The sequence below is a fragment of the Diabrotica virgifera genome, chromosome 9 (genome assembly GCF_917563875.1).
Source record: "Diabrotica virgifera virgifera chromosome 9, PGI_DIABVI_V3a".
NCBI lineage: Eukaryota > Metazoa > Arthropoda > Insecta > Coleoptera > Chrysomelidae > Diabrotica > Diabrotica virgifera.
Window position 1 is genome coordinate 127,486,902 of NC_065451.1, and position 18,662 is coordinate 127,505,563.

The 18,662-nt window shown below is 39.5% G+C and overlaps 1 protein-coding gene across 4 annotated transcripts; it reads left to right on the forward strand.

Annotated features, from left to right (window-relative positions):
- Positions 1-16,758, forward strand: LOC126892864 (uncharacterized). Of its 4 annotated transcripts, none has more exons than XM_050662675.1 (2): positions 1-1,145; positions 12,319-13,352. In XM_050662675.1, the coding sequence occupies exons 1-2, from the start codon at positions 696-698 to the stop codon at positions 13,072-13,074; spliced, it is 1,206 nt and encodes a 401-aa protein (XP_050518632.1). In that variant the 5' UTR covers positions 1-695; the 3' UTR covers positions 13,075-13,352. The 4 variants fall into 4 exon arrangements, with proteins under 4 accessions (XP_050518632.1, XP_050518633.1, XP_050518631.1 ...); XM_050662676.1 differs by lacking the exon at positions 12,319-13,352 and adding an exon at positions 15,957-16,758 and having other exon boundaries at positions 2-1,145; XM_050662674.1 differs by lacking the exon at positions 12,319-13,352 and adding an exon at positions 2,099-3,132 and having other exon boundaries at positions 3-1,145.
- The last annotated feature ends 1,904 nt before the right edge of the window (positions 16,759-18,662 follow it).

Below are 18,662 nucleotides of genomic sequence, written 5' to 3' on the forward strand. Positions count from 1 at the left end.
GCTGGGGGCATCGCAGGTTTGAAGCTTACTAAAAAGCAGGTCACTTTAACTGATTCTTAAAACATTAAACTATTTAAATTCTAAAAACAAGAAGCAATACTTCCAGTATCGTGTCTCGTGGACACCATTTCTAGTACTGGTAATACTTTATTTTTATTTGTTTGTATAATTCCAATAGAATACTCTTTTGGATCCTTTAAAAAGGTTTTTGAAGTGCTGAGCCGGTAGCATCCAAATGAACATTTGGAACTTGTGGTATGTCACTGGCATATTTCTTAATAAATTCAAGTTGTTCCCTACTAAATATAAATACCGTTAAAGGTTCGCAAACCTTGAAAATATAATTGTAATTTTCTCGCGCCATTAATACCTTATCAAAAACGTTATCTACAGATCTATATTGATTAGAAAGTGCTTCAGTTTTAATTTTGCGATAGACGACAAGTGATTTTGCTCTCCTAATGTTTTTTCGTATACGAAACTTTTTTGAAACATGATTTAACATCTTCTTTTCGTATATCTAAAGGCGCGTATCCACTGAAAAGTTGGCAACTTTTGTGTTTGCAACTCTTCCGAAGTCACCAACTTTTGTTTTTTATCGTTGTCCACATCTAAACATAAAGTTGTCAACAATAATTTAGGAAACATGTTAGTTGGCAACTGGCAGTCTCCATCAAGACTATTGTGTTGACAAAATGGGGTCGATTGATGACGATATTATCTTAGCAGCTGCATCATTTATTATTTTGAGTAAAAAAAAGAAACGAAAACATAAATATTGGGTACGACCAAGCCTCATAGGAAGAAACACACATGGAGGAATTGAGTTAATAAATGCTTTGAGAAAAGATGATTTGTTAGCAGGACGTATTGAAGACGGACAAATAAGAAACTTTCTCCGTATGACTGATTCCGATTTTGAGTGGTTGCTCAATCTTGTTGGACCAAAAATTACAAAAAATGACACTAATTTTAGAAAAGCCATCACACCTACCGAACGCCTACTAATTACTTTAAGATTTTTGGCTACCGGAGATTCCTACACTTCATTAATGCATTTATTTAGGATTTCAAAGCAAGCGATTTCAAAAATTGTACCAGAAGTATGTATAGCAATATGTGAAGTTCTTGGCGATCAAATAAAAGTAAGTGTATTCTATTATTATAAATATTTTTGACGGTTTCTTTAGCAGAGCAAGTTTGGTAAAATATTCAATTTTTGTTCCCTGGGGTCAGGTTCGATTCGTTTCCAAAAATAACTGAAAACGCATTTAGAAAGTTTTTATTTAAGAAACTATTTTAATGCAAATCATATGAAACATCATGGGGTACACATTATTAGTCTAATATATTAGCAGTATTTATAGCTTCCAGCAGAATACTAGATGCAGCCAAACTTGTTTCCTGTTCTGTTTGTGAATCTGTGAGTGGTATATCCTGTGTTTGTTGTGGGATGTATTGTGATGAAGATGGTAATGCATATTGTGGCGAGCGTAGTTCAGGTACTGTTTGAGATTCTGTCACTTGTGGTATGTATTGTGGTGAAGGGGATGATACATATTGTGGTGATAGTAGTTGATTGTAGTGTGATGTGAGTGGTGATGTGTCATCTGGTGATGAAAGAGGTGGATGTATGGGAAAACTGGAACTTGATGAATGTGTTGAAATTGGAGTCATTTGTCCAGTAGCAGGATAGTCATATTTTCCGATACTTGCTTGAAACAAAATATTTGATATTTCATGCTCCACCACATTTTGAGCATAACTTGATTTTAAAGCTTCCATTTTCATTGCAACATGCTCCCCAAAGGCACTGTATTTATGGCGATTTTTCTTAGCTTGAAGTTCTTTCAATACGTTGTAAGCTTCCTCTTGCCTTTGGTCACCAGTTGAAACCTTCCTTTTTGAACATTTAGTTTTTTTCCCAATACAAGGCGCTGTCGACGGACCTGGTTGTGAATTCGGTGGTTCTGAATCCGATGATGGTGGGACTATTGTATTACTTGTATTTCCCTCATTTGGTAACAGATTTTGATTTTGGGAGATTTCTGCCTCAACTTCTTCCGACCCAGAATCCTAAAAATATATTTTTTTATAGATGCCTGGAACTGCTGAAGAGTGGAAAGTAGTGGCAACACAGTTTAATAATCTATGGAATTTTCCACAATGTACAGGAGTTATGGACGGAAAACATATTATGATTCAATCACCAGAACACAGTGGAAGCGATTACTTTAATTACAAATCGTTTTTTAGCATTGTGCTTTTTATTGTTGCTAATGCAAATTACGAAGTGTTGTATATGAATGTTGGCTGCCAGGGACGCATATCGGATGGTGGTGTTTACGAAAATACCCAGTTCAAAAGAATGTTGTCCGAATGTAAACGTAATCTACCTAATAATGAAAAGCTTCCTGGTAGAGCCATGGCTGTTCCTTATGTTTTTCTGGGTGACGATGCTTTTCCATTGTCACCAAATTTGATGAAACCTTATCCAGGTACCCAAGAAAAAGGATCACAGGGAAGAATATTTAATTATAGACTATCAAGAGCGCGAAGGGTATCAGAGAATGTGTTCGGAATATTATCTGCACGATTTCGAGTTTTCAGAAAAATAATGTTACTTGAACCAACGAAAGCGGAGACAATTGTGACTGCTTGTATTTGTTTACATAATTATTTAAGAAAAAAAAATCAAGGACCACCTACACTCCACCTGGAACTTTCGATTCTGAAGACAAAGACAGTGGTAATATTATTTCTGGAGCTTGGAGGAACGAGATGCAAAACAATATGCCATTCCATAGTTTCGATAAGAGAGCTCGGAAATCAAGTAGTGCTGCGAAAGATGTGAGACAAGAATTTGCAGAGTTTTTTATGACCGCACAAGGGAACATTCCTTGGCAAAATGACTATTAACAAATTATATAAAGTAACGAAACAAACAGCAAGAAAATTAATTAATGCATTAATAATATTAATTTTATGAAGTTATTTTATTTTTTTTAAGTTAGAAGTTAACTAACTTTCTACTAACTGCTAAATTACTAGAATATGATACGTTATGATCCTCTTTCAATCGTAGTTATTCATAGCTTATAAATCGTAAAATAAATACAATATTGTTGCATACTTACATGTTTTTCATTTAATCCCTTTTCAAGGCATAACTTAGGTTCATTTTTGTCTGATAAAAATAGAAGTCGTTGGTACGCAAACCACTTTGTGGTATCAGAAGTAGCTGAACCCGATTTATTTTCTTCTTTTAATTTCGTCTTCTCTCTGAAAAACTGTGCCGTCAAATTTTTTATTTTCCTTTGTATTTCAAGTTCGTGTAGCCCCATCACATCACTGATGGTTTTCCAGGCATCCTTTTTCTTATTTTTATTTTTATAATTTACGTCTTTTGGATTCCATAGTACACTTTGGGTGTGATATAAATCAATTAAGGTATCAATAAGTTCATTTGTCCACGTTATTACTACAGACATGTTTCTATTTACAACTTATGTTTCCAACTGAGCGACCGTCCCCACAAAGCCGTTAAAACGTCGACAACACGCGCATTCCTTTGATGTTACCGCCAAAAAGAGAAACAAGGTTCTCAACATTTGTTTGCAATTTTTGTTGGCAACATGAACATATTTCGGAAACTTTTGTCACCAACGCATGTTGACAACACGAAAGTTGCCAATTTTCCTTTGGTGGAGACCCGTCTTAAGATTTCGGAATTCAATAAACGTAATACATCGCTCTAGATATCCAACGTGTCTAGTTAGTTGTTCACTATGACAGAAATTAGCCGAAGTACTATACAGGGTGATTCATTAAGAATGTCCAATCACTCAGTTGTAGATTCTAGACATCAACATATTAGTCTAAGAGCTGGGAGCGGATTTTGTGCGTGATAAGTAATATGGAAAAACTATACGGGGATATGTTGAGTTAGTTGTGTACATGACTTTTCCCCAACGGCCGGAAACTAGAGTGGGGCACGAGGGTAGTTATAACGGGTCAAAGTCGCGGTTTTTGTTATTTTTTTTTGTGACGCTCATGATCGAGATAATGCACCAAAATTTGGGAATAAGTAGGTCATGACGTAACTAAGTAAAATCTCTAGGGGCGGAACGCTGCGTGGCCGACAAAAAGGTGGGGGTAGGGGTGAATATAAAAAATATAAAGGTTTTTTTTGCAACGTTCGTGATTGAAATAGTGCACCAAAATTTGGGAATAAGTAGATCATGACATTACTAAGTAAAATACCCAGAGCCGGAAACCAGAGTGGTGGACGAGGGTAGTTATAAGGGGTCAAAGTCGCGATTTTTATTATTTTTTTTGTGACGCTCATGATCGAGATAGTGCACCAAAATTTGGCAATAAGTAGGTCATGACGTATCTAATTAAAATCTATAGGTGCGCAACGCTGCGTGGCCGACAAAGGGGTGGGGGTAGGGGTGAATATAAAAAATATAAGGGTTTTTTTGCGACGTTCGTGATTTAGATAGTGCACCAAAATTTGGGTACAAGTAGACCATGACATAACTAAGTAAAATCCCAAGAGCCGGAAACCAGAGTCGGGGACGAAGGTAGTTATAAAGGGTCAAAGTCGCGTTTTTTATTATTTTTTTTGTGACGCTCATGATCGAGATAGTGCACCAAAATTTGGGAATAAGTAGATCATGACATTACTAAGTAAAATCTCCAGGGGCGGAACGCGGCGTGGGGGACAAATGTTGTGCTGCGTCACAAAAAAAATAATATAAACTGCGACTTTGACCCCTTAAAACTACCTTCGCCCACATTTGTGCCCACATTTTACGCATGTGGTCTGCGACTGGGTGGGGGATGGGAGGCTGCAGGAAATTCTCTCAGCCTCACGTAAATCTCTGTAATTTCCATCCCCCGTTTGGTTCTCGTCGGTAGACGGTTTCAAGTTCTGGTGGTCATTTGTTTCTGGCATCGCTGTTAATCGGTTCGGTCTGTGATATATACCGTATGCGTAATGCCCGGGGGTGCTCGGATTGATCCGCGAGATTTCGCCCCTTACTCCGCGCCCGTCACCAACGAAAGCCTGGTGACGCTATAACCCGCCCCCAGCTTGCTGTTGGCGGATAACAGCCCCGAATCACCTTCTCAGGTTCCTGCTACCCTGGGATTCTTAATAGATATTAACTCGTTTTGAGCCCTTTTGGCTGGAGTTTGCGCCTCTAGATGATATATACTTGAGAGAGAAAGAAATGCTTAGAGTCGGTCTGCCCACCGATCGACTCTAACTGTTTAAGATAAAAAAAAGAGGACCTGCTGCCTGCTGTAGGAAACTTATTGTGATGGTGTGGTTTTTAGAAAGCTGAACAGCTGGTAGTTGAATAGCCCTATCCTTCGGTAGATACTTTCCGATACCTCTCGATTTTATATTATCCTGATGTATTAATTTTAGAAGAGCGTGATTTTGAGCCTTTGGGGCCAAAGTTAGGGCTGATGTGGTATCGGATGGCGGGTAGTGGGGCTGGAAATTGGAAAGTTGTTAAGATAACTAATGTATATTACTTGCCTAGTGAAAGGGGGCCCAATGGACCCGAAGACACTACTAGATAGTGCCTCGTGTCTCTGAAACCCGCTGAGTGTATTAATTTGTAAAATGGGGCCCTTTCTAGGCAGGTGTCCGCGCTGTTAGAGTATTGTCGGTATTTGGAACCTGAAAACGTAAAATCCACGGGATCGTTATAGGTTAGAACGCAGAATTTTGAGGTTAGTCTAGCAAAATCAAGATTTAAAGCACTTACTGTTGTCCTGCGGGAATTACTCCATTTCCCCGGGCACACCACTTGATAACAACACTTTTAAAGTACCTGCACTTGACTTTCCGCGGAAATTCGTGTGAAAATGCCGCGTTTTCTATTACAACGGTAATAGAAGTACCTCTCTGTGTGCTGACGACCACAGAACTTAAGCTAACTTAACTTAACTTAGAGTGGAGCCAAAACCTCGGTTGGCGTGCCTGGGCATGCCGGTCGAGGGGCGAATTCATCATTAGTCCCCCTCGTCATCAATCCAGCGCACATCTCGCTGGCTGGTCCCGCTCGCGCCATGTGACGCGAACCCGATCAGCCAGCGACGTTTGGCTCATTTTGGCACGGTCTTTTGCCAGCTTTATCGGTCTATTAGTAAGATTGCCCGCATCCGCATCCGGTCGAGCTAGACCACTCCCACGAACTCTGACTAGGAAAACTTAGCAGAAGATATTGAAATTTTATGCCAAGTGGCAAACAAGCGTGAAGCGCTAAAACATATAACTAATTTAATATAGAAAAACATACAATAATATGCACAAAATACAAATATGACTAACCTAGATGAACGTACACTCATTTTTGTGGAGTAAGCCGGCCTTCCACTCGTAGTTGATTATCACAAGCTGTTTATGCATTCTTCATAAACCAGCTGTGAATACACAGGCTGCCTAGAATAGCCTTAATAATGAGGTTCCTGATGTCTAACCGTGACAGGTTTAGCATTCCTTGGATTTTGGAATTCGCCCGACACCAAGTCCCTCGAGCTCCCACTACTAGAGGTGCCATGCTTATGATTTTACCTGGGTATTCGGCTTGCATGGCTTGAAGAAATTGGGGCTCTGTGTATATGGCCGTCTTGTTAGAGGCGGCCATACTCATTGGATCCGGGCCTTCCCAGGTAACGGTTACTTCCGCAACAACCACTCTGTCATCTAGACAAGCTACGAGGTCAGGAATTCTAAGACTCCCATCCCTTAGTCTGATACGCGGCTCTACCTCACATATCCACCCTTTACGTTCGCAGGATTTTCGTAGAGAGGTCACGAGCTGGTCATGTCTCCTACATCTTTGCCAATGTGCTATTGAACACTTCTGTAGTACGTGGCTCAGAGACTCGGACCTACCGCATCCCGTCCTACACATCCGTTCTTGTGGTGGATTTGACGGGATACCTTTGGTTGGTAAAAGGTTTCCTCGCAACTGGATTGCTTTTACGTAATCTCTTCCCGACCAGTAGGGCGGTGGATTATGTATCCAGGCAGAGCTCTCTGGATGGCAAGAACCCTGAGCAAGACCATTACCGCTATAGCCAGTTTCTAACTTCGCGCTCAGCTCACGTGCTATGAATGCCGAACTGCCTCCGTTGTTCGAAGTCCATTTGACTAGTTTCTCCCAGAGACTGCTTATATACGGCAATGACAGTATATCGGCTGTCGCCTGCGTCGCTGAGATCATTAACTTAGCCAATCTCCTTCTTAAGATGGCCGGAACGTGCATGACCATGGTCATGACGCCCAGACCACCCTCTCTAGTAGGCGCGTGAATGTAGGCATCCGCACATGTTCTGTTGAGACGCAGAAATTTCCGCACGGCTATGCGTATGGTCCTGTCAAAGCCTTTCAGAGCTTTTAGCGTTATTGTCGGACTCTGCAGCTTATCTATATATCTCGGTAGCAAGTACGTCTTTACTAGGTTCAGCTTCTGAGCTGGCCCCAGACCAGATTTCGAAATACGATCGAGCTGGGTCTGCAAGTCTTGGAAAGCCACCTTGGTCTGTCCCAGGGCATTATACCTTTGTCCTAGGTACTTGAACATCTCACTTGGTTTCAACTGTTTAATTCTATCGTTGCCGACCGAGAAGAGCGAGTGCGTTACGCAGTAAGAGTGCTTATTACCACGATCCACATTGACCGTAATAGCTGCACTCTTACCAGCGTTGATCGACATCCCCCTCCTCTCAAAGAATCCAACAGCTGTCCGGAGTTGCTTGTTCCCATCATTGAACGAATCGGACAACAGAATTAAGTCATCTGCATATCCTAGTACTGAGACTTTCCTGCCGTCTACCACTGGTAGGCCTTGCATGTCCTCCTCGAGCTTGCATATTAGCTCGTCGACCACCATGTTGAACAGGTAAGGAGAAAGCGGGTCGCCCTGCTTAACTCCTCTTTTCATGTCGATGTTTTTCGTCGACTTGCTACCGGCGGTGATGACCGTACGGCTGTTCTTGTACGTGTCCATCACATAACGTTTAAATGTGTCATCGACGCCGAACCTCGTCATTGCTCGCTCTATCGAACGATGAGAGACCGTGTCAAAGGCCTTGCGTAAATCTATTGAGATTATGTTGTACGGTCGAAGGCCACTTCTACGCTGTTTTATCACCGTTTGGAGTGTCAGATTGTTTAACAGAACACCATCTACTTGACAAAATCCTCTCTGGTTCTCATGGAAATCAAGCGCCGACAGACGCTTACCCAATACTCGGTGGAATAACCGAACCAAGACTGAGGAAATTGTTATAGGGCGCCAAATACCTACCTCCAATGGATCGCCACCCTTCGGTATTAGAGTGGTCCGACAACTCTTCAATACTTCTGGGGTAACGCCGAATTGGAGCATGGTATTGAAGACGAGAACTAATTTCCGAACAGGTACCCTACGCAGCTCTTTGATCTTTAGAAAGTCAGGACCAGCTGCTTGAGATTTCATCGTTTGTAGGGCCCCTAAGATTTCCGCTTCGGTAATGGCATAGCCAATCAAAGCAGGATCTTTTTGGTCGGAGATCGGTTCATCGTCTCTTGGCGATATCGATGAGAATATCGCTCTATACTCTTTTTCTACAGTCTTTATATTAGGGCTCGCATCGACTCCCCATAGGGGTTTGCCGTCTATGATAGCCTGAGCCAGAGATGACCTGTCCGTTCGATACCGATGTTGAGCCAGACGGTAGTTCAGAGCTCTTTCGTGGTTTCTGTTGTTAATCACAGGGGCGGTTTTCGCCTTTGAATTTGAATTTTTCGATCTTCGCTTCTCTGTGCTCACTGATAGTATATCAGTGGTGATATATTCGTTCAACAAAAGTCTGACACCCTCTCGACGTTGCTCAGCGTTATCCAGTTGCGAGTTCCGATAGATCTCTTTTTCTGAATCGCTCCATGCATTCTGCGTTCGAAAATACTCGTCGAGATAAGTGGCCAACGCCGCACGGTTCCCCATCGGAACGAATTCCTCGGCATCAGCGTCTAACACATTCAAAGTCAGTGAAGATGACACATCACCGTGCTGACTAGCAGTACGTTCGGGGTTCGATCGGTGTTCCGATACGCCCTCGACTGACCGTCTCTCAGGAGAAGATTCCGTCCCCGATGAGCGATTTGCGAATGACTCGTTGTTAGAAGTCCCGGGAACCGGACTCCCAGGTGGGGTCCGCTCCCTGTCCTCCCTGAGTCTTTCGAGGAGTTCCTGGTATTGAGGCTCGGCGCGCGTCCGCCGAATCTGGTCCCGAGTAAAGTGGGGGAATTGCTCCTCCAAATACTTACGGACGCATCGACCCTCATATTGGATCTCCAATTCACTCATGCGGATCTGGTCCTCACCAGTGATCCTTGTCAGTCTACCGGGTTTCTCGTATTTCCGCTCGAGCTCCCCGTTGTACTCGTCAGGATGTGCAGTGCGCATATGCTGACGGAACCCCGCATATGATTTGAAGGTCCGGGCACATATGTTGCAGACGTCGTTGTTACCTGTTTGTGGCCCTCGGCAGCGCAGCCTGCGTAGGTGAGTATCTATACCGGCTTGCGTGGCGAAGTTTGTGCCACAGATGCAGACAACCATCCTCTTAGTTCGATGGATTTGGAGCTAACTGGACCAGTAGAAGTCTTAACTTACCGGCCTCTGAACAATTTGGAGTGTACGTTAGCTCTATTCCAAGCTCCCAGGAATCTGGGAGGGTGTATAGCCTTAAGGAGTTAGTTCGAAACCCGATCGGCAAGTAGCTATACGGTATGCAATTGGGAATCTCAGTTAGAAGTGAGATTTTTGAGCCCTTGCACACACTACCTTTCGGGTACACCCCACCGTAATCAGCAATCTTCCCTCCAATGAGTAATTGAGTGGGCTCTAAAAAGTGCCCAAAACCTTTACTCAGTGCAAGGAAAATTCCCAGCTTCACGAACGTGGACGTTCACGGTTTGGATGGTTTATGTGGTAAAGGTGAACTCCTTGTTCACCCAAAAGCGTAATAAAGCAAGAGAAGACGCGAATCCGCAGAAATTTGGTTTACTCTGCGATCACAATCAAGTCGCACTATACGCCAAGCGAACAAAGAGCCCCGCTTCGATACCACACGGACGAAGCCCTTAAGAGAGTCACAGTTACTCCCTCCGTTTACCCGCGCTTGCTTGAAGTTCTTCCCTTTGACATTCAGAGCACTGGGCAGAAATCACATTGTGTCAACACCCGCTGGGGGCATCGCAGGTTTGAAGCTTACTAAAAAGCAGGTCACTTTAACTGATTCTTAAAACATTAAACTATTTAAATTCTAAAAACAAGAAGCAATACTTCCAGTATCGTGTCTCGTGGACACCATTTCTAGTACTGGTAATACTTTATTTTTATTTGTTTGTATAATTCCAATAGAATACTCTTTTGGATCCTTTAAAAAGGTTTTTGAAGTGCTGAGCCGGTAGCATCCAAATGAACATTTGGAACTTGTGGTATGTCACTGGCATATTTCTTAATAAATTCAAGTTGTTCCCTACTAAATATAAATACCGTTAAAGGTTCGCAAACCTTGAAAATATAATTGTAATTTTCTCGCGCCATTAATACCTTATCAAAAACGTTATCTACAGATCTATATTGATTAGAAAGTGCTTCAGTTTTAATTTTGCGATAGACGACAAGTGATTTTGCTCTCCTAATGTTTTTTCGTATACGAAACTTTTTTGAAACATGATTTAACATCTTCTTTTCGTATATCTAAAGGCGCGTATCCACTGAAAAGTTGGCAACTTTTGTGTTTGCAACTCTTCCGAAGTCACCAACTTTTGTTTTTTATCGTTGTCCACATCTAAACATAAAGTTGTCAACAATAATTTAGGAAACATGTTAGTTGGCAACTGGCAGTCTCCATCAAGACTATTGTGTTGACAAAATGGGGTCGATTGATGACGATATTATCTTAGCAGCTGCATCATTTATTATTTTGAGTAAAAAAAAGAAACGAAAACATAAATATTGGGTACGACCAAGCCTCATAGGAAGAAACACACATGGAGGAATTGAGTTAATAAATGCTTTGAGAAAAGATGATTTGTTAGCAGGACGTATTGAAGACGGACAAATAAGAAACTTTCTCCGTATGACTGATTCCGATGTTGAGTGGTTGCTTGTTGGACCAAAAATTACAAAAAATGACACTAATTTTAGAAAAGCCATCACACCTACCGAACGCCTACTAATTACTTTAAGATTTTTGGCTACCGGAGATTCCTACACTTCATTAATGCATTTATTTAGGATTTCAAAGCAAGCGATTTCAAAAATTGTACCAGAAGTATGTATAGCAATATGTGAAGTTCTTGGCGATCAAATATTTTTGACGGTTTCTTTAGCAGAGCAAGTTTGGTAAAATATTCAATTTTTGTTCCCTGGGGTCAGGTTCGATTCGTTTCCAAAAATAACTGAAAACGCATTTAGAAAGTTTTTATTTAAGAAACTATTTTAATGCAAATCATATGAAACATCATGGGGTACACATTATTAGTCTAATATATTAGCAGTATTTATAGCTTCCAGCAGAATACTAGATGCAGCCAAACTTGTTTCCTGTTCTGTTTGTGAATCTGTGAGTGGTATATCCTGTGTTTGTTGTGGGATGTATTGTGATGAAGATGGTAATGCATATTGTGGCGAGCGTAGTTCAGGTACTGTTTGAGATTCTGTCACTTGTGGTATGTATTGTGGTGAAGGGGATGATACATATTGTGGTGATAGTAGTTGATTGTAGTGTGATGTGAGTGGTGATGTGTCATCTGGTGATGAAAGAGGTGGATGTATGGGAAAACTGGAACTTGATGAATGTGTTGAAATTGGAGTCATTTGTCCAGTAGCAGGATAGTCATATTTTCCGATACTTGCTTGAAACAAAATATTTGATATTTCATGCTCCACCACATTTTGAGCATAACTTGATTTTAAAGCTTCCATTTTCATTGCAACATGCTCCCCAAAGGCACTGTATTTATGGCGATTTTTCTTAGCTTGAAGTTCTTTCAATACGTTGTAAGCTTCCTCTTGCCTTTGGTCACCAGTTGAAACCTTCCTTTTTGAACATTTAGTTTTTTTCCCAATACAAGGCGCTGTCGACGGACCTGGTTGTGAATTCGGTGGTTCTGAATCCGATGATGGTGGGACTATTGTATTACTTGTATTTCCCTCATTTGGTAACAGATTTTGATTTTGGGAGATTTCTGCCTCAACTTCTTCCGACCCAGAATCCTAAAAATATATTTTTTTATAGATGCCTGGAACTGCTGAAGAGTGGAAAGTAGTGGCAACACAGTTTAATAATCTATGGAATTTTCCACAATGTACAGGAGTTATGGACGGAAAACATATTATGATTCAATCACCAGAACACAGTGGAAGCGATTACTTTAATTACAAATCGTTTTTTAGCATTGTGCTTTTTATTGTTGCTAATGCAAATTACGAAGTGTTGTATATGAATGTTGGCTGCCAGGGACGCATATCGGATGGTGGTGTTTACGAAAATACCCAGTTCAAAAGAATGTTGTCCGAATGTAAACGTAATCTACCTAATAATGAAAAGCTTCCTGGTAGAGCCATGGCTGTTCCTTATGTTTTTCTGGGTGACGATGCTTTTCCATTGTCACCAAATTTGATGAAACCTTATCCAGGTACCCAAGAAAAAGGATCACAGGGAAGAATATTTAATTATAGACTATCAAGAGCGCGAAGGGTATCAGAGAATGTGTTCGGAATATTATCTGCACGATTTCGAGTTTTCAGAAAAATAATGTTACTTGAACCAACGAAAGCGGAGACAATTGTGACTGCTTGTATTTGTTTACATAATTATTTAAGAAAAAAAAATCAAGGACCACCTACACTCCACCTGGAACTTTCGATTCTGAAGACAAAGACAGTGGTAATATTATTTCTGGAGCTTGGAGGAACGAGATGCAAAACAATATGCCATTCCATAGTTTCGATAAGAGAGCTCGGAAATCAAGTAGTGCTGCGAAAGATGTGAGACAAGAATTTGCAGAGTTTTTTATGACCGCACAAGGGAACATTCCTTGGCAAAATGACTATTAACAAATTATATAAAGTAACGAAACAAACAGCAAGAAAATTAATTAATGCATTAATAATATTAATTTTATGAAGTTATTTTATTTTTTTTAAGTTAGAAGTTAACTAACTTTCTACTAACTGCTAAATTACTAGAATATGATACGTTATGATCCTCTTTCAATCGTAGTTATTCATAGCTTATAAATCGTAAAATAAATACAATATTGTTGCATACTTACATGTTTTTCATTTAATCCCTTTTCAAGGCATAACTTAGGTTCATTTTTGTCTGATAAAAATAGAAGTCGTTGGTACGCAAACCACTTTGTGGTATCAGAAGTAGCTGAACCCGATTTATTTTCTTCTTTTAATTTCGTCTTCTCTCTGAAAAACTGTGCCGTCAAATTTTTTATTTTAGCCCACCAATGGCCGCTTACCCGCGCTTGCTTGAAGTTCTTCCTTTTGACATTCAGAGCACTGGGCAGAAATCACATTGTGTCAACACCCGCTGGGGGCATCGCAGGTTTGAAGCTTACTAAAAAGCAGGTCACTTTAACTGATTCTTAAAACATTAAACTATTTAAATTCTAAAAACAAGAAGCAATACTTCCAGTATCGTGTCTCGTGGACACCATTTCTAGTACTGGTAATACTTTATTTTTATTTGTTTGTATAATTCCAATAGAATACTCTTTTGGATCCTTTAAAAAGGTTTTTGAAGTGCTGAGCCGGTAGCATCCAAATGAACATTTGGAACTTGTGGTATGTCACTGGCATATTTCTTAATAAATTCAAGTTGTTCCCTACTAAATATAAATACCGTTAAAGGTTCGCAAACCTTGAAAATATAATTGTAATTTTCTCGCGCCATTAATACCTTATCAAAAACGTTATCTACAGATCTATATTGATTAGAAAGTGCTTCAGTTTTAATTTTGCGATAGACGACAAGTGATTTTGCTCTCCTAATGTTTTTTCGTATACGAAACTTTTTTGAAACATGATTTAACATCTTCTTTTCGTATATCTAAAGGCGCGTATCCACTGAAAAGTTGGCAACTTTTGTGTTTGCAACTCTTCCGAAGTCACCAACTTTTGTTTTTTATCGTTGTCCACATCTAAACATAAAGTTGTCAACAATAATTTAGGAAACATGTTAGTTGGCAACTGGCAGTCTCCATCAAGACTATTGTGTTGACAAAATGGGGTCGATTGATGACGATATTATCTTAGCAGCTGCATCATTTATAATTTTGAGTAAAAAAAAGAAACGAAAACATAAATATTGGGTACGACCAAGCCTCATAGGAAGAAACACACATGGAGGAATTGAGTTAATAATGCCCGGTTGCACCAACAGATCTTAAGCTTAAGTTGAGAATATCATAAGAATTAATATAATATAATTATAATATATAACAATAAGAATACCATAATATAATAATAGATATAATTGATAATAAGGTAAGAATCTAAAATTATGATGCAACGTAAGTGATACTCAAGGAGGCCATATCTATAAGTAGAGCTTAGCTAAGTTGGAGCTTAAGATCTGTTGGTGCAACCAGGCATAAATGCTTTGAGAAAAGATGATTTGTTAGCAGGACGTATTGAAGACGGACAAATAAGAAACTTTCTCCGTATGACTGATTCCGATTTTGAGTGGTTGCTCAATCTTGTTGGACCAAAAATTACAAAAAATGACACTAATTTTAGAAAAGCCATCACACCTACCGAACGCCTACTAATTACTTTAAGATTTTTGGCTACCGGAGATTCCTACACTTCATTAATGCATTTATTTAGGATTTCAAAGCAAGCGATTTCAAAAATTGTACCAGAAGTATGTATAGCAATATGTGAAGTTCTTGGCGATCAAATAAAAGTAAGTGTATTCTATTATTATAAATATTTTTGACGGTTTCTTTAGCAGAGCAAGTTTGGTAAAATATTCAATTTTTGTTCCCTGGGGTCAGGTTCGATTCGTTTCCAAAAATAACTGAAAACGCATTTAGAAAGTTTTTATTTAAGAAACTATTTTAATGCAAATCATATGAAACATCATGGGGTACACATTATTAGTCTAATATATTAGCAGTATTTATAGCTTCCAGCAGAATACTAGATGCAGCCAAACTTGTTTCCTGTTCTGTTTGTGAATCTGTGAGTGGTATATCCTGTGTTTGTTGTGGGATGTATTGTGATGAAGATGGTAATGCATATTGTGGCGAGCGTAGTTCAGGTACTGTTTGAGATTCTGTCACTTGTGGTATGTATTGTGGTGAAGGGGATGATACATATTGTGGTGATAGTAGTTGATTGTAGTGTGATGTGAGTGGTGATGTGTCATCTGGTGATGAAAGAGGTGGATGTATGGGAAAACTGGAACTTGATGAATGTGTTGAAATTGGAGTCATTTGTCCAGTAGCAGGATAGTCATATTTTCCGATACTTGCTTGAAACAAAATATTTGATATTTCATGCTCCACCACATTTTGAGCATAACTTGATTTTAAAGCTTCCATTTTCATTGCAACATGCTCCCCAAAGGCACTGTATTTATGGCGATTTTTCTTAGCTTGAAGTTCTTTCAATACGTTGTAAGCTTCCTCTTGCCTTTGGTCACCAGTTGAAACCTTCCTTTTTGAATATTTAGTTTTTTTCCCAATACAAGGCGCTGTCGACGGACCTGGTTGTGAATTCGGTGGTTCTGAATCCGATGATGGTGGGACTATTGTATTACTTGTATTTCCCTCATTTGGTAACAGATTTTGATTTTGGGAGATTTCTGCCTCAACTTCTTCCGACCCAGAATCCTAAAAATATATTTTTTTATAGATGCCTGGAACTGCTGAAGAGTGGAAAGTAGTGGCAACACAGTTTAATAATCTATGGAATTTTCCACAATGTACAGGAGTTATGGACGGAAAACATATTATGATTCAATCACCAGAACACAGTGGAAGCGATTACTTTAATTACAAATCGTTTTTTAGCATTGTGCTTTTTATTGTTGCTAATGCAAATTACGAAGTGTTGTATATGAATGTTGGCTGCCAGGGACGCATATCGGATGGTGGTGTTTACGAAAATACCCAGTTCAAAAGAATGTTGTCCGAATGTAAACGTAATCTACCTAATAATGAAAAGCTTCCTGGTAGAGCCATGGCTGTTCCTTATGTTTTTCTGGGTGACGATGCTTTTCCATTGTCACCAAATTTGATGAAACCTTATCCAGGTACCCAAGAAAAAGGATCACAGGGAAGAATATTTAATTATAGACTATCAAGAGCGCGAAGGGTATCAGAGAATGTGTTCGGAATATTATCTGCACGATTTCGAGTTTTCAGAAAAATAATGTTACTTGAACCAACGAAAGCGGAGACAATTGTGACTGCTTGTATTTGTTTACATAATTATTTAAGAAAAAAAAATCAAGGACCACCTACACTCCACCTGGAACTTTCGATTCTGAAGACAAAGACAGTGGTAATATTATTTCTGGAGCTTGGAGGAACGAGATGCAAAACAATATGCCATTCCATAGTTTCGATAAGAGAGCTCGGAAATCAAGTAGTGCTGCGAAAGATGTGAGACAAGAATTTGCAGAGTTTTTTATGACCGCACAAGGGAACATTCCTTGGCAAAATGACTATTAACAAATTATATAAAGTAACGAAACAAACAGCAAGAAAATTAATTAATGCATTAATAATATTAATTTTATGAAGTTATTTTATTTTTTTTAAGTTAGAAGTTAACTAACTTTCTACTAACTGCTAAATTACTAGAATATGATACGTTATGATCCTCTTTCAATCGTAGTTATTCATAGCTTATAAATCGTAAAATAAATACAATATTGTTGCATACTTACATGTTTTTCATTTAATCCCTTTTCAAGGCATAACTTAGGTTCATTTTTGTCTGATAAAAATAGAAGTCGTTGGTACGCAAACCACTTTGTGGTATCAGAAGTAGCTGAACCCGATTTATTTTCTTCTTTTAATTTCGTCTTCTCTCTGAAAAACTGTGCCGTCAAATTTTTTATTTTCCTTTGTATTTCAAGTTCGTGTAGCCCCATCACATCACTGATGGTTTTCCAGGCATCCTTTTTCTTATTTTTATTTTTATAATTTACGTCTTTTGGATTCCATAGTACACTTTGGGTGTGATATAAATCAATTAAGGTATCAATAAGTTCATTTGTCCACGTTATTACTACAGACATGTTTCTATTTACAACTTACGTTTCCAACTGAGCGACCGTCCCCACAAAGCCGTTAAAACGTCGACAACACGCGCATTCCTTTGATGTTACCGCCAAAAAGAGAAACAAGGTTCTCAACATTTGTTTGCAATTTTTGTTGGCAACATGAACATATTTCGGAAACTTTTGTCACCAACGCATGTTGACAACACGAAAGTTGCCAATTTTCCTTTGGTGGAGACCCGTCTTAAGATTTCGGAATTCAATAAACGTAATACATCGCTCTAGATATCCAACGTTTCTAGTTAGTTGTTCACTATGACAGAAATTAGCCGAAGTACTATACAGGGTGATTCATTAAGAATGTCCAATCACTCAGTTGTAGATTCTAGACATCAACATATTAGTCTAAGAGCTGGGAGCGGATTTTGTGCGTGATAAGTAATATGGAAAAACTATACGGGGATATGTTGAGTTAGTTGTGTACATGACTTTTCCCCAACGGCCGGAAACTAGAGTGGGGCACGAGGGTAGTTATAACGGGTCAAAGTCGCGGTTTTTGTTATTTTTTTTTGTGACGCTCATGATCGAGATAATGCACCAAAATTTGGGAATAAGTAGGTCATGACGTAACTAAGTAAAATCTCTAGGGGCGGAACGCTGCGTGGCCGACAAAAAGGTGGGGGTAGGGGTGAATATAAAAAATATAAAGGTTTTTTTTGCAACGTTCGTGATTGAAATAGTGCACCAAAATTTGGGAATAAGTAGATCATGACATTACTAAGTAAAATACCCAGAGCCGGAAACCAGAGTGGTGGACGAGGGTAGTTATAAGGGGTCAAAGTCGCGATTTTTATTATTTTTTTTGTGACGCTCATGATCGAGATAGTGCACCAAAATTTGGCAATAAGTAGGTCATGACGTATCTAATTAAAATCTATAGGTGCGCAACGCTGCGTGGCCGACAAAGGGGTGGGGGTAGGGGTGAATATAAAAAATATAAGGGGTTTTTTGCGACGTTCGTGATTTAGATAGTGCACCAAAATTTGGGTACAAGTAGACCATGACATAACTAAGTAAAATCCCAAGAGCCGGAAACCAGAGTCGGGGACGAAGGTAGTTATAAAGGGTCAAAGTCGCGTTTTTTATTATTTTTTTTGTGACGCTCATGATCGAGATAGTGCACCAAAATTTGGGAATAAGTAGATCATGACATTACTAAGTAAAATCTCCAGGGGCGGAACGCGGCGTGGGGGACAAATGTTGTGCTGCGTCACAAAAAAAATAATATAAACTGCGACTTTGACCCCTTAAAACTACCTTCGCCCACATTT